This window comes from Orycteropus afer, unplaced genomic scaffold, assembly GCF_000298275.1.
Source record: "Orycteropus afer afer isolate SDZICR_OR568_19922 unplaced genomic scaffold, OryAfe1.0 scaffold00371, whole genome shotgun sequence".
Classification (NCBI taxonomy): domain Eukaryota; kingdom Metazoa; phylum Chordata; class Mammalia; order Tubulidentata; family Orycteropodidae; genus Orycteropus; species Orycteropus afer.
The window spans coordinates 1,733,611-1,748,981 of NW_006921958.1; the positions used below are offsets into that span (position 1 = coordinate 1,733,611).

Sequence of the window (15,371 nt, forward strand, 5' to 3'; positions counted from 1 at the left end):
GCACACCTGGTCGACCGTCTCCTTGATTTTCCGGAGCCCAACGTTCAGGTGCATCTGCTGCTCCTCGAGCTCGCTCCGCTTCTCATTGAACAGGTTGGCGTAGTGGTTGATGAAGTCCAAGTAGTGGCGCGGGGTGATGGCCATCGTCCTGCCACCGCGTTTGGCCAGCCGAGCGTTAGCCTTTCGAGAATCAAAAAAGGGACATTTTTTATCCTTCAGGACACTTGTCACCATTTAACTTCAGAAGCCTGTCAGCTCACATGATGCAGCGGAAGGAACCCAGCCCTCAGGAATCAGACCCTGTTCTCTACAGGCCCTCAGGAAGGAGTCACAACTCTGTTCTCTACAGGCCCTCAGGAAGCCCTCAGCCCCTTGGGCCTTTTCCTGGGACTTCCCCTAGGCTGAAGGCGATGGCCTGCCAACCTCCTGGCTGTTACAAGGCTGGACAGACGTTCATGATGGACAATGCTAGTACTGCTCATGGTACTGTTTATTGCTTAATTCAAAGTGAGCCAGCTGAGCAAAGGCAAGGGGGCAAGTGGTACGGGAGCAGGGCCAAGGCTCAGTCCAGCCCAGGGGGCTGGGGCCAACCATGTCCCTGAGGACATGCAAGTGCATGGGGCAGGTGGAGCAGAGGCCAGTAGGACATCCACAAGCTCAGAGAGGTCTTTAAGAAGCTTACGTGCAGATGGGAGCAGACTGGTCCCTTGTCACACAGAGTTAGAGCAGCCTCGGTAAACCTGAGCCGGCAGGCCAAGTCTGCCCAGAATGTTTTTATGAATGAAGCTGGGCTGGCGTGCTGCCACGTCCACTGCTTACAAACTGTCTATGGCCGCTATTGATGGGGGACAGCTGACTCGGAGTAGTAGTGACAGGGAGCAGGACATCTGCCGTCCAGTCCTTTACAGAAAGTGTGTTGCACTACCACAGTGAGTTCGGACCACACACTCCTTCACCAGGAGGGGCAGTAGGAAGCCAGACGCAGGGAGGTGGGTCAGTGGAGGCAGTAAAAGGGTTAGGTGACTCCAGGCCGTGCAGCCCAGTGACAAGAGCAATGTCATTGACAGAGGTAAGGAAACAGCTGGGAAGCAGGTATTTCTGAGGTGGGGGATGGTGTGGGCCCAGACAGCACCCGAAGCCCTGCTGCTCAGCCAGGCCTGCTGCTTCCCCACCCATCTGAGACCTGAACCCACCTGGTGAAGCGTCTGGTGCACAAACACACAGCTGTTCACGATGGCCTCCCGATGGGATGGTGGCTGCGGCAGTTTGTCGTACACGACAGGCATGTAGTCGGGGACGACGTAGTTTGGCTTCTCCAGGTCCATTTTACTGGTGAATTCTTTGCCAACCTGGTAAAGCGCCTCCGTGGACCAGTCTCCAAACCAGTTCAACACACACCTGGAAAAGATGGTGGTCTCAGAACACCTACCGGAGGGGCCCACCCCATGGAGAGAGCAGCCCAGTGTCCTGACTCTGAGCCGGGCACGGGAGTCACCTGTTGAAAAGCGCCGGTGAAGTGGCCGCCCGGTCCTTGAGGCCCTCAGACGACGGGTTCATGGTGAACACGACGTGGAGGTTGCGGATGACCTGGCTGGTGAACCACTTGTACAGCTCCTCGTGCGAGTCCAGCATCAGGCCCTCCTTCTGCGCCCCCTCTTTACACTGGGTCATCAGGGTGGCATACTCGTCCCCTTCGAAGAGACCAGGCACCTACGGGAGTCCACCCCCACTGTCATCTACTGGCCGGGAACGGGGCCACGGAACGCGCAGTGCGCTGCCCCATGTTGCCTGGTTACCTCTCCGTTGGCCAGAAGGGTGTTCATTCGCTCCAGGAAGCCGGAGTCCAGCACGTTGGATTCATCCATTATAAAGGCTATTTTTTCATTTTTACACCCAGAACGTCTCAACACTGTCCGAAGATCTTCATCAAAATCCTCCCCTGTGTACTTTCTATGGACCTACGGGAGCAGATGGCAAGTCAGGTCCTTTCTCATTCGTGGGGGTCAGGTGCCTGAACCAAGTGTCTGCTGGTAGGAGCAAGAGGCCACAGAGCAGACCCACCTTAATCTGGTACACACTCAGGCCGTTCATCCAGGCAACAAAGCGTGACAGGGTCGTTTTTCCTGCTCCGCTAACGCCAATCAGAAGCAAGTGGCCTTGAGGTTGACGGAATATTCTGAAACATTAACAGAGGGGATAAATTACCAGGCTTTTAGACCTGTGCCACTTTTGACACTGGTGTCCTAAACGCTTCTATGATTTTGTCTATATTTTAATTTGAACATGTCTGTTGAGCAACTGTTATTTGCCAGGACCAGTGGGGACACAACGATCAGTAAGAAATGGTCCTGCCTGCCAGACACATGGTATCAGAAACAAACCCAATTCTAATGTGGGGATCACAGACTGTAATTACAGTCAGTATCATGTACCAAGAGGAGGAGGAGTAGATGTGCTTGGAAGCGGAGGTAGAACAGACTTAGAAAGAAGGGTCAAGGCTGCCATTTGGTGGAGGGGGCTGAGTGGAGCCGGGGAAGGGCAGCAGCAGGCAGCCCGGCCCGGCCCACGCTGAACCACAGCAGCTGAGCCAAGTGGAGAGGCTGGAACAAGTGCCCACCCACCGGTCAATCCGGAGCACGTGGTCTAAGACCTCATTAAACAGGACCAGCGGGACATCAAGTTCTTCTTCATAGAAGACTTTCAACCTTGCTTTGACATAATCTCTTAACTCTTCTTGGTCTACTGGGATGTAATCCTACAGAAAAGAAAAAAAAAAACACAACACACCCAAATCTCTCAGGATGAGTTATTAGACCAATGTCAATCATATCATATCTCTACACATTGTAAACAGTCTGAAAAATGTAACAAAAAAGATAACATTTGCAGCAAAGCAATAAAAACATAAGTAGAAATGGATCTAAAAATTTGCAAAGTCTTTGTAGAGAACACTGAACCTCACCGAAAGACTTTTCAGAGAAGACCAAAATACGTAAAATATACCACAATCACAGGTAGAGGAACTGCTGCGAAATGCCATGTCCACCTAGACTGACAGAATCAGGGTGACCCCAATTGCAACAGGTATGATGGCTGTGGTCACTTCCACACGACCTCATGAGCCTGCTCTAAATTTCAGCTGGAAGAGGGAAGGGCCAAGGAGGGCATGGGTCCTGCTGAGAAGAACCCGGCGTGTAGGCCCGCCCTCCCAGACAGACCCAGTGCAGCGCCGGGCCGAGAGGCAGCACTCTGGCCCAGGCAGAGCCAGCGGCAGACACACACACGCAGGGACACTGCTGTGAAAGAGTGGCACTGCAGAGCAATAAGCAAGGGGCGTTCAATCAACAGTGCTGCCCAAGAGGTGCCCATGAGAACAAAGTGACAACAGTCCACAGCTTGTTCCACACACAGACTCAATGATGGGCAGATGGAGGGTTTAAATATAAATGATGGCACTTTAAGAAACTTTGTTCCTCAAAAGACCCTGTGTATCAAGGGAGTGAGAAGACAAGCGACTACGGAAAACTGCCTCTGAGTGAAGAGTCAGCACTGAGTCCAGCGTGTGTGGAGAACCCACCACCACCGGCCAACCTGCCCATCAGGCCTCTGCCCGGCTTGTTCTCCTGACGCTGCTGCAGACCGAGGCCTTCAAAGCCCACGTGGGGCCATTTCTGTCAGAGACGGACGTCTCTTCCCTGTGCCCTACTAGCCGTGAGCTCCTGCAAGGGGACCCTACTCCTGTCTGTACCCACGTGCTTGGGGTGGTGCAGGTACTACGTGAAGGTTCATGACCTGAGACACTGCCTCACGGTGACCCCGACTGCTGCAGAGAACTCACTTCGTACAGTGTTCAGTGGTAGATTTTTCCACCAGAAGCAGCTCTCTAGGCCTTTCTCCCACAGCACCTCTGGGGGTACACAAACCTGTAACCTTCTGGTTCGCAGCCCAATGCTAACTATCAGCAACCCCCCAGGGACTTCAACTGACTAAATGTGTCCTAGGTTCCTTTTCAGAGACAAAGAAAAGTCACTACTGTTCTGGAAATGTCAACTGTTTAGTATTTTAGTACACAAAACGTTTTCCTACGAATTTTTACTGTGAGGAAAGTGAGATGAGGCCAAGCCTTGCTCCTGGAGGGTGTGCGGAAGCTGTCTCCCTCCGGTTGGAGACCACGCTCCGTGGAGCCCACCACACAGGAGCAGCCCATGGCGGGCCAGCCCTTCCCTGCTTGCTGCTAGGATTTCCTGCCCTGAGTCCTCAAAGCTGTGCAGCCAGCACCGTGTGCGGGCGCAGCTGCACTCACAAGCACGTCAGGACAGAGATGTTGGTTAGAAGGCACTTCTCACTCAAGGGGTGGGAGCAAGGAAGCATTCCCACGTGGAGGTGACATGTTACCTTCGACAGCCAGTTGCTGTACAGGATGGGCCGGCTCATGGCCTTCTCCTTGTCTATGTTGGGGAAGTGCTTCAGAGCGACCATGTCGATGTTTTCGTCGGTCCAGCGCCGCTCCTCATCCTCGACAAGCCTGAGGAAGAAAAGCAGCATCTGCCTGAGAACCTGACGGAGCCTGGCGGGAGCCTGGGTGACGGCTGCCACGTGGGAGGAAGCTCTTCATCTGGAGGGAACCATGGGGCCTGGCTTCTCCCAGGAGAATAGCCAGAACTACCTAGGACCGGGGGAGCTCTGGTGGCGTAGTGCCTAAGGCACCTGACTGCTAACCAGAAGGCTGGAGGTTAAAACCCACCAGCCACCCCTCGGAAAGAAGGTTGGACAATCTACTTCCATAGTGATACTGCCTCAGAAACCCAAGGAGAGGTCGCTATGAGTCGGGGCCGACTTGACGGCACACAACACCACCACCACCACCTAGGACTGAGTACCTAACGTAAGTGCCTTGTCTCACTGGACACACATGCTCTTCTGGTCGACAGGCCACCAGAGATGTGTCGCATCAGCCGGGGCCCGGACCGGCCTCACCACCAGACACCCTGCCCCCTGGCTCCAGTCCTTCAGCCCTGCTTGCTGTCCTGGTGACCTGGTCACGGGCAGAGCACTTGCCCTGACGATTCACAACAGGAAACTGGGCTGCACTGACGGTGAATCAGTTACGATTTACTGTCCAAGTTCAGAGTTAAAGCAACACAAATGTCACGTCTGCCTGACCACAGGTGAGCCTAAAAGATGCCAAAGGCCTACGGTGCCAACATGCGTGCAACAAAAAGTGGAAGGGAGGAAACAGAAAATATGACAGGCAGAGCGAGAAAAGTGAGGAGTTTATTCTAAAACAAGGACCATACTGAGTGATGAAGAAGGCAAGGCTTCAATGCAAGACTCAAAGATTCCCCAGGTTCCCCGATGCTAAAAAGACTCATCTTTTACCATGAGACTCACTGTGAGTCAATGACCAACTCTTCAGGGATCATCACAGATCACTTGAGCCACTGAGCCTTCTTTAACAACTAGCACTTAACTCTAGAAAAACCCGCTGTTTACAAGGCAATGGTTGATGGGAGTAGCCAACAAGTTAAGAGAGAACCACTGTCCTGGGGGCACAGCCGTGAGCTCTCAGATGGAAACAGACCAAGATGGAGGGATGGGGGCATGAAGCACACATATGAGGCCCATCAATTCACCCGTGAAGGCCAGCAAACGTGGCGCCTCTCAACAGCTAAAGAGGACACAGGTCTTTCCCTCTGCCGGGCCCAAGGCCACGCCACAGCACAGAGAGGGGGCTCACAGTCCTGCAGCCCATTATACTGGGGCGGCCATGATTAGTTTCAAGATGAAGCATGGCCCATGTGGCCTCCCCACTCTCCCATCACAAGCAGCACCTGGCTCAGGCTGTGGCAGGCCATCACTCCAGGCTGTAAGACCTGGGAGCAGGGGAGAAAACATGGCTAGGGCTCCCTGGCTTTCCTCACCTGTCCTGGAAGAGACGGAGGGCTTCATGTGCCCAAATCCGAATCAGGCCTTCGACCGGCAGCGTCTCCAGAGGCCTCAGAGCTTCAAAGATGCCCCTCACCCATCTCGTCATCTCACGGGGTGAGTAGATGTAATGGGGCTGTGTGTCCTGGGTGAACCTCTCCTGTGGGGACAGGAAGATAGTAGTTACGTGTACATGTCTAAAGACGTGAACAAACGATAACAAGGACAATACTGCATGAGATGTTTATGTTAAGGATAGAGAACATACTACAAGAAAAGATATTCATAGGCCACTATCTCCCATGCACATAGATGCAAAAATCTTCAACAAAATACACATGAGCAGAATCCAACAGCATATTAAGAGTCACACATCATGACCACATGGGATTTATTCCAGGAATGCACGGATGGTCTAACATTAGGAAATCAATTAATGTAACACACCACATTCATAGAACAAAGGAAAAGAACCACATGATCATCTCTATAGGTGCAGAAAAACCATGTGATAAAACCCAACAGCCTTTCTTGATGAAAACCCCAAAGAAGATTAGAATAGAAGGGAAGTTCCTGAATATGACCCAGGGCATGTGTGAAAAGCCAGCCACCAACATCATACTTAGTGGGGAAAAACTGAGAGCTCTCCCCTCAAAATCAGGAACAAGAGAAGGGGGCCACTCTCACCGCTTCCATTCAATATTGTTACTAGAAGTCCTGGCCAGAGCAAAGACAAGAAAAAGAAATAAAAAGTACTCACATTGGGAAAGAAGGAGTAAAGTCATCTCTCTTCATGGATGATGCGATCTTATACACAGAGAACCCCACAGAGTCCATAAGAAAACTTGTAGAGCTAATAGAGGCATTTAGGGGACTTCCGGTAAGATGGAGGACTAGGCAGACAAGCAACACAGACCCTCTTCAACAAAGAAAAGAAAAACCAATTGACAAAGATACAGAAGATAATCCTGGAACCCTGAGCTTGGACAGGAACTATACAGCATTGGATTAGGCACCAACTAGTGGAAAAACCTGAATGAAAACAGTGAGAACAGAGACGGTCAGAGCTGCAGACTGTCAGAGCTACTTTGACGAGACCAACAGCCTAAATATTTCCAAGTGATGCTGGGACCTGAGAATTGACCTAAAGATCAGTCCCAGTCACCAAGGGCAACAGGGACAACTGCTCTGGAGGCCTAAGACTAGGAAGGCAAACAGCAAGGAAGGAGACAACCTGAGCTGTGGACTTTCTGCTGTCCGGAGGGCACAGCCATTTTGATCATTTACACGTGGCAGCCATTTTGGATATTTACAAGTGGCAGTCATTTTAAATTTTAAAATGATAGCATTCTCATTCGGATTCCAGGGACCTAAGAACAGGCTCTGTTTGCCAGGGTTGGCAAGGACATACGAGAGGCTGACAGAAGAAAGGAGACAGGTGGTGAGTGTATAAGTGCTGTCAACTAGTGAGTAGAGAACAGAGCACAGCACCTTGCCTGTATAGGTAACATACAAAGAAAACGAAAGTTGTGGGCAAGTCACTCCCACATATAATCACCAATTAAATATAAACACAAAAACGTCACAATGCCTCAGAGACAACAGAGCATCACAGTCCACACAAAGAAGCAACACAACGCAGGAGAAACAAGGGACCACGATACAGACCCAAAACACATCCCTGAGGAAGACGCAGCATTGGAACTCCCTCATAAAAAATTCAAAAGAATTGTATTTAGGTATCTTCAAGGGTTTGAGAGACAGACCAAGGAAAACACAGACAAAACTGTAGAAGAATTTTGGAAGAAAATACAAGTACAAAATGACAAAATAAGTGAAAGATTAGAAATGATTCTAAATCTATGGATAGAAATCCAGAAGATTAATACTAAATTGTCAGAAATAGACAACACATTAAAAGGGCAAAGGAGTAGAATCGATGCGATGGAAAACAGAATTAACGAGATTGAAGACAAATATCTGAATACTTCTTTGGAAAGGGATCAATCAGAAAAAAGATCAAAACAAAATGAAGCCTAAGGTTCATGTGGGATACCATCAAAAGGAATAACCTACATGTCATTGGAATTCCAGAACAGGAAGAGAAAAATGAAACCACTGAGAAAATTGTCCAAGATTTGTTGGAGGAGAACTTCCCTGATATGATGAAAGATGAAAATATATCCATTCAGTAAGTCCAACGAATCCCAAACAGGATAGGCTCCAAAAGAAAAACACCAAGACATATCATCATCAAACTCACCAAAACCAAAGATGAAGAATCATGAGAGCAGCACGGGAAAAATGAAAAGTTACCCACAAGGGACAACCAATAAAACTAAGCTCAGATTTCTCGACAGAAACCATACAGGCGAGAAAACAGTGGGATGGTATATATAAAACACTGAAAGAGAAAAATTTCCAACCAAGAATTATGTACCCAGCAACACTGTCCCTCAAATATGATGGCGAAATTAGGACATTTCCAGATAAGCAGAAATGAAGGGAATTTGTTAAAACCAGACCAACCTTACAAGAGACACTAAAGGGAGCCCTTTGGACAGAGAAGCAACAATAGTCAACAACAACTGACCATGATGATATAACCCAGAAACCAACCCACCTATGGAAGTATCCAAAGTAAATAAGCCCACAAGACTGTAAACAGGGAACTAGAGACACCAACTGACAAATGAGGACTATTACAAATCAAAAAGAGGGAAAACAATCTGTGTCATTACAGAACTTCTAGATGGTAGGGAAGTCAAGACAACTACAAGATAGAATGGACTGTTCTAAACTTGGGAAGAAAACTACAAATCACAGGGTAACCTCAAAGAAAAAATGATAAACCTTCACATCAAAATAAAAAAGAGGACCAGCATAAATATTCACAGACACTAAAACAACAGCAATGAAGGAAGTGATAATATGATTCATAAAACAAAACGAGCTCAGCATAGAAAATGATATAGAACAAAGAAATCGACACAATGAAAAAGTACATGACAAAAATGACAGCAACAAATTCATATCTGTTGATAATTACATATCTGGCAAGGGACTTATCTCTAAGATTGATGGAAAACTCCAACACCTCAACACCAAAGGAATTAACGATCCAATTGAAAAATGGGCAGAAGACATGAATACTTCACCAAGGAGGATATTCAGGTGTCAGCTAATACATCAAAAGATGCTCACAATCATTGGCCATCAGAGAGATGTAAATCAAAACAACAGTGAGATATACCATCTCACCCCAGCACTGATGGCAAGGTTCAATGAGATAGAAAATAACAAATGCTGGTGGGGATGTGGAGAGATTAGGACTCTCATACACTGTTTGTGTGACTGTGAAGTGACACAACCACTGTGGAAAGCAATATGGCGATTCCTTAGAAAGCTGGAATTGGAGAATACCATTTGACCCAGCAATCCCATTACTAGGTATATATCCTAGAGAGGTGAGAACCAGGACAGGAACAGATACATGCACACTCATGTTCATTGCAGCACTATTTACAATAGTAGAAAGATGGAAACAGTCTATGTGTCCATCAGCGGAAGAATGGATGACCAAACTATGGTTTATACACATACTAGAATGCTACGCAGCATTAAAGAATAATGTATAATATGGAACACTGCATAATATGGATGAACTTGGAGAACATTATGCTGAGTGAAATAAGTCAATCACAGAAGAACAAATATAGTATTAGTTTGTTGTTGTGGGGGGTCAAGGAAAGGTTTAATATATGGAGGGAAACTTTCTTTGTTGGTTGCCAGAGGTGGGAAGGGAGGGGAGAGAACACTGCAAAAGCAAAAAAAAAAAGCTATAAAAAAATTAGAGCTAACAGAGGCATTTAGCAAAGCTGCAGGTACAACACACAGATCAGCTGGCTTTCTATACACCAGCAGTGACAAAAGCGAAAGGGAAATCAGGGACACAGTTCCATTTACAGTAGCATCCAACAGAATAAAATACGTAGAAACAAATCCAGCTAGGGACACGAAGGACTTTTAGAAAATGATAAAACACTGCTACAAAAGATTCAAGACTTAAATAAATGGAAAGATGTTCCATGTTCATGGATTGGAAGACTTGGCATTGTTAAGATGTCAATTGCACCCAAAGTGATCTACAGATTCAACGCAATCCCAACCAAATTCCAACAGTACTCGAAATAGAAAAACCAATCCTCGACTTTATATGGAATGGCAAGATGCCTCAAATCGCTAAAGCAACGTTGAAAGAGAAGAACAAAGCAGGAGGAGTCACACTTCCTGATTATAAATCACACTATACAGCTACAGTAATCACAACAGCCCGGTACTGGTGAAACAGTAAACACAGACCAACGGAACAGAACTGAGAGTCCCAAAACAATCCCACACATCCATGGCCAACTGCTGTTTGATAAGGATGCTGAGTCCTTCGATCAACTCAGTGAAGGCGGGGAGTGCAGCTGCACCCAGAGAACAGAATCACTGTCACAGATGCATGTGGGGAAACTGCCGGACTGCTGTCTGCTTTGCTGCGCGTATTCTCAACAACAAATAAACAAAACTTCGGGGAAAAAAAAAGAATGCAGAGCCTGGAATATTTAAGGACCAATTGGGAAATGTCAGGACAACTGTCCCAGAAAAGTCACCCACCAGCTGCTTGTTCATACAAAGATAAAGGCATCTAAGTGTTGGAAATTAAAACTATGAAAATTCTGACAGCACAGATTAAAAACACGTGATTCCTAAATCGAGGGAAGACCTCTAAGCAAGAGCAACAACTGTTAATGAAAAGACCTTTGACTGCACTGACAATTGCCGGAGGAAGATGGCAACACAAAATAAATACCGGGAACAACACTGGCACCCAAAGGCAGGCCCGCTGTCACTGTCCCAAGGACAGTGACAGCAAGATGACCGTGTCCACTGGGAAAACAAGACACAGCCCAAAGGACAGTCCCCTCAGACGCCCTCATCAAGGGTGAGTATTGGAAGACAAATCCAAGAAACGCTGATTGAACCCCGAGAACCACTTCTGCACCTCCAGTGGCAAAAATGACTGTCGTTTAACTAACTTTTAGGTGTCAAGAGAGGGTCCTGGGGGAGAGGCACTGCCCTTGGTGAGAGCAGCGTGGCAGGAAGCGTGCCCCCCGAGCTGCAGAAGAGCAGGAACGGACAGGGGGTTCTGCATTAAGAGCTGCGCCTGCATCCTTCCAGAAACTGCCCGGCACAGCCTGCCTCGTGAGGGACGGAGCCCAGCAAGAGCCGGAACCAGGTCAGCCAGGTAGACACTAAGGGGCCACAGGAGGACTTTGCTGACGCGCTCCGAGGAGGCTCTTGGCCACAGGAACTCTGTCTCCGGCCCAGGTTCCTCAGTACCTGGAGGGCACGCTCTGGCCACGGGCTGTCATGCGTACCTGAGACATGGTGTAGAACTCCACCATGGCAGCTGTGAGGGGCTCGGCGTAGGTGCGCAGGGACGGGATGAGCCTTAGCATGGCCCGGTTGAAGGTGCCGTAGATCTGCGTGAGCGAGGCAGGTCCTGGGTAGTCCACATACACGACAGGCACGTGGCGTAGGAACCTGTGCAGACACAGCCTGGTCGGCCCTCCGCAGCCACCTGCTGGCCCGCATCCTGGGCGGGAATGGAGGCTGTTTCTTAACCCACCCACAGCGCCTTGTCACAGTCAGCTGAGAACACTCCTGAACTGCCACCTGGTGCCTGCCACACAGTGGACAGCAAGAAGCATGATACAGAATCAGCAAAGGCGGAGAGAGCCTAGGCTGGCTTCCGCCCCAGTGTGGCGCCACCGGCAGGTCTGACTGGCTCGTTACCACCTCTGACACCAGCACTCCTGTTTCCCAGCCTGTTCCCCTGGTGTGACAAGGGCACAGCATAGACGACCCTAGAGAATCCCTGCAATAAACTATACTCACTACCTTCTGGAAACCAGATCCATGTGAGTCTACTCTGGCTGGCAGGGTGTGTGTGTGTGTGTGTGCACGTGCGCGTGCATGCAGCCAGTAGGGCCACGGAGCCACGTGCTACCTGTGCGAGAGAGGCTTTCTTCCCGGGTCTGTGGGCGGGTTGCAGGCCCCCACAAACTGGATTCGCTCCAGCTTCACCCATGTCTGGTCAGAGGTTCGGTAAAAGCCCCCATGCTCCACCATCTGTGGGACACAGCATGGAGATGTCGTTGGGGGTGGTGAGGGGGTAAAGAGTGACAGGGGAGGGGCATGTGATGAGACCGCACCTGTCTGATGAAAGATATGACCCTCTGCGTCCCGTACTTGTCCATGTCTGGTAAGTTGATTTCATCACAGAACAACACCAGCCACTTCCCGAGCTGGACGGGAGCCAGCACCACCCCATTGGGTGTACGTCGGTACTCGCAGTAATGATCAAACGTCTTCAACAGCAGCTCGGGGGTGGTGGCGCTCGAAAAGTTGAGACCTACCACCTTTAGAGAGCAAGAAACATAATGAGCCGTTTTAAGGACAACAGTCTATTCAACCCCAACGGGCCTGCCGTCCACTGCTGGCCCTTCTCACCTCCATGTCCGGCAAGGCCCTGAGGGCGCTGAAAAGTGTCATGGTCTTGCCAGAGCCGGGAGGGCCGCACAGGACCAAGGGCTTGTGCTCAGCCAGCCATGTGTATAGGAGGGCCTCATGGCGGACGGTGTCCAGGGTGGGCACGACCACATCGGGGGCTGCGACCTTGTGCGTTTCCACCTCAATCTGTGGCACCTTGGACTGCCACGGTGACCACTCGCCACTGATGGAGACCTAAAGTGGGACAGAAGCGGGTTACTGCCACAGCCACGTGCCTCTTTAACTCCCAGGACTGCTCACTGTCAGACCGGTGCTTTCAGGAGGCCAGCTCACACTACCACCTGAAACTAAGGACAAAATCCTCATAGGAAAGGGAAACTGGAGGCTGCTACTGCTCCAGGGATGGCAACACCATGACTCGCATCATGGACAAAGGCAGCGGGCTCACCTCATAGTCGATGATGGGGACGTTGGGTGCCGTGGGCAGGGGCACAGTGGTGATTCTCCGGATGTATTCACCCAGCTCCGCCCTCATCTTCAGCCGACTGTCTCCAGACAAGGACCAGAGTATTGCATAGACCAGATAGCGCTGTGGAAGGATGAATTATGGTTTTATTTTTAAAATAAACCCTGCACAGCACAACAGCGAAAAGAGAACATGACAAAAGGAAGACATATGGCCAAGTGAACCCTGAAGAGAGCATACTGTACTCATTCTGGGACCCCAGATGCCCTCTGCCCCTCGTCCCATCCCCTTGTGGAAGCTCTCTCCCCTTCTAGGAACAAAAACGTGTCCAGGTACAAGCGTGCAGCTCTGACCTGCACATAGTGCTCCAGAGGTAGGAACGTGCCCAGGGGAGTGTGAGGCCCTGACCTGGACGCAGCGTTCCAGGGGTGAGAACAGGCCCAGGTGAGTATGCGGCCCTGACCTGGACGTAGCGCTCCAGCTGCTCAACCTGCATGGGGAAGTCGGGGTGGTTGGCATTGTACTGCGCCACGTTGCGGCAGGCCTGGTGCAGCATGGAGAAGAGCGAGCCCAGGCAGCGGAGCCGCGTCAGGTCCATGATGTGCTCCAGCTTGAAGGCGTGCTCCAAGGCCTTGGTGACCAGCCCGTTGGACGTGAAGTACGGCTGCATGATGGTGGCCGCGTCCCTCTGGATCTACAAGGGGAGATGAGTGATGCCTTTGTGACGCCTCAGAGAGGTTTCATCTCCCAACCAAGCCCCAGTGCAGGTAGCACAACCTCCAAGAAAGAACTCTGGGTGAAGCGCTGGGGGTCGATCCCCACCCCTCCTCCGGGTGGGTGCCTAGAATCACACTCCCAGCAGCACTGGCCTTCACTGTGAAAGGGGGCCAGTGCCGATGAATGCAACGGCAGCCTTTCACCAGCTTGCAGAGAAAGATAAGCTAACAGACCAACCAGCTCCCAGCCAGCTGCTGATGAGTCAACACAGACTCCTGGCGACCCAGGGTGCCAGAGGAGAGCTGTGATCCACTGGCCGCCTTTACCCACCCGTGACCCGGTCTTGTGGCTGTTCCCGCCAGCCTCCTCTGATCACGCAGAGCCTCAGTGTGCTTGGCCCTCAGTGAGCTGCAGCCTCAGTCCCAGGGCCCGCGCCTGAGCACCCAGCTCTCTCGTGGGCAGCGGCCCCTTACCTGCAGCATCGGGGATGCAGCCTCCTCCCCTTCATCCTCTTTGCCCTTACGCAGGCGCTGCGCCTCGTCCTCCCCTTCATCCAGGGGGATGCTGCGCAGTCTGGCCAGGAAGTTGTTAAAGATCATGTCCGTGCTCAGCACGTCCTCGCTGAACCAAACCATGCCGCAGCGCGACACGGTGGCCAGCGTCGCGTACTTCAGGTCCTGCACCTCAAACATTATCCGCACCTGGGGAGACACCGTTGCGCAGATGTAACATGGGGGAGGTAGAATCCTGGGTGTTGGTTCTCCACCTGCCCCCGGAGAGGGTGATGTCAATTAGATTTTCTATGTTCACCCTAAAGTAAAAATGGCTACACAGGACGACACCCACCACTGTTCTTCAGTGAACTGGGGCAGGATGTATGTGGGGGGGAGAAGAGCAGGTCAGACTGGGAGGCTTCGAGGCTCCCATCAGATGGGCTGGCAGCAGAACGGGAGTGTAGGGGCCTGCGGGCTGTGGCCAGCAGTGTGCAGCAACTGAGCTGGGCTATGGTCAGACGCTGCTCCAATGCACCACAGGCCTCACCGCATCCACTCTCAACTCCACTCAGAGACAGGCACCGTTGCCCATGGGCACACAGCTGGGCAGCTTATCCGAGGCCCCAGTGCCAGTGAAGAGAACACAGCAGCCTGAGTAAGCGCACACTTTCTGACAGGCACGGAGCGCCAGCGGCAGGTTCTGTGGGGGTGACTGCCGAGTCCAGCCCTTCTTGATAAGGGTCACGTGCAAAGGCCAAAAACTTGGCATCACCAACTCCTCTGTCTCTCACCTACATCCAGTCCATCATCAACCCGCCCGCACCACCTTTACTTGGAATCCAGAATCAGCCACTTCTCAGCATCTGCACCACAGCCACTTGTCCAGGTGGCCACCACCCATGAGCCAGGGCTACTGTAACAGCCTCTCTGTGCCTGACTGGCCTTCCTCTGCCAGCCTCCCAAAGGCAGCAGCAGGAGCTTTTAGACAGATCACATCACAATCTCACCATGGTCTGGTCTCTCTCCAGTCTCCAGGTCCTGCCCCCACACAGACATCCTGACTCTCTGTGCATATAGTCAACACATGGCCAACCACACTCCTGTTCCTGGAAGGCTGACACCTGCAGCGCTCACTCCACATGGGCTGAGTCTACCGGCACCCTCCTCAGTGCAGCCTGCTGGCCACCCGCCTCACTGAGCTCCTCCTC

The 15,371-nt window shown here is 50.9% G+C and overlaps 1 protein-coding gene across 1 annotated transcript in view; it reads right to left on the reverse strand.

The window, feature by feature from the left end:
• DYNC1H1 (dynein cytoplasmic 1 heavy chain 1) overlaps positions 1-15,371 on the reverse strand; it is an 80,446-nt gene that overhangs the window by 17,638 nt on the left and 47,437 nt on the right. The window contains exons 30-44 of the mRNA XM_007953130.1: positions 14,143-14,370; positions 13,416-13,646; positions 12,935-13,075; positions 12,487-12,720; positions 12,189-12,395; positions 11,984-12,105; positions 11,352-11,517; positions 5,922-6,085; positions 4,396-4,525; positions 2,622-2,755; positions 2,062-2,176; positions 1,797-1,958; positions 1,496-1,710; positions 1,194-1,398; positions 7-180 (exon numbers count right to left, since the gene is read on the reverse strand). Of these exons, the coding sequence (XP_007951321.1) occupies positions 7-180; positions 1,194-1,398; positions 1,496-1,710; positions 1,797-1,958; positions 2,062-2,176; positions 2,622-2,755; positions 4,396-4,525; positions 5,922-6,085; positions 11,352-11,517; positions 11,984-12,105; positions 12,189-12,395; positions 12,487-12,720; positions 12,935-13,075; positions 13,416-13,646; positions 14,143-14,370 (2,628 nt within the window). The remainder of the gene's footprint in view (positions 1-6; positions 181-1,193; positions 1,399-1,495; positions 1,711-1,796; positions 1,959-2,061; positions 2,177-2,621; positions 2,756-4,395; positions 4,526-5,921; positions 6,086-11,351; positions 11,518-11,983; positions 12,106-12,188; positions 12,396-12,486; positions 12,721-12,934; positions 13,076-13,415; positions 13,647-14,142; positions 14,371-15,371) is intronic.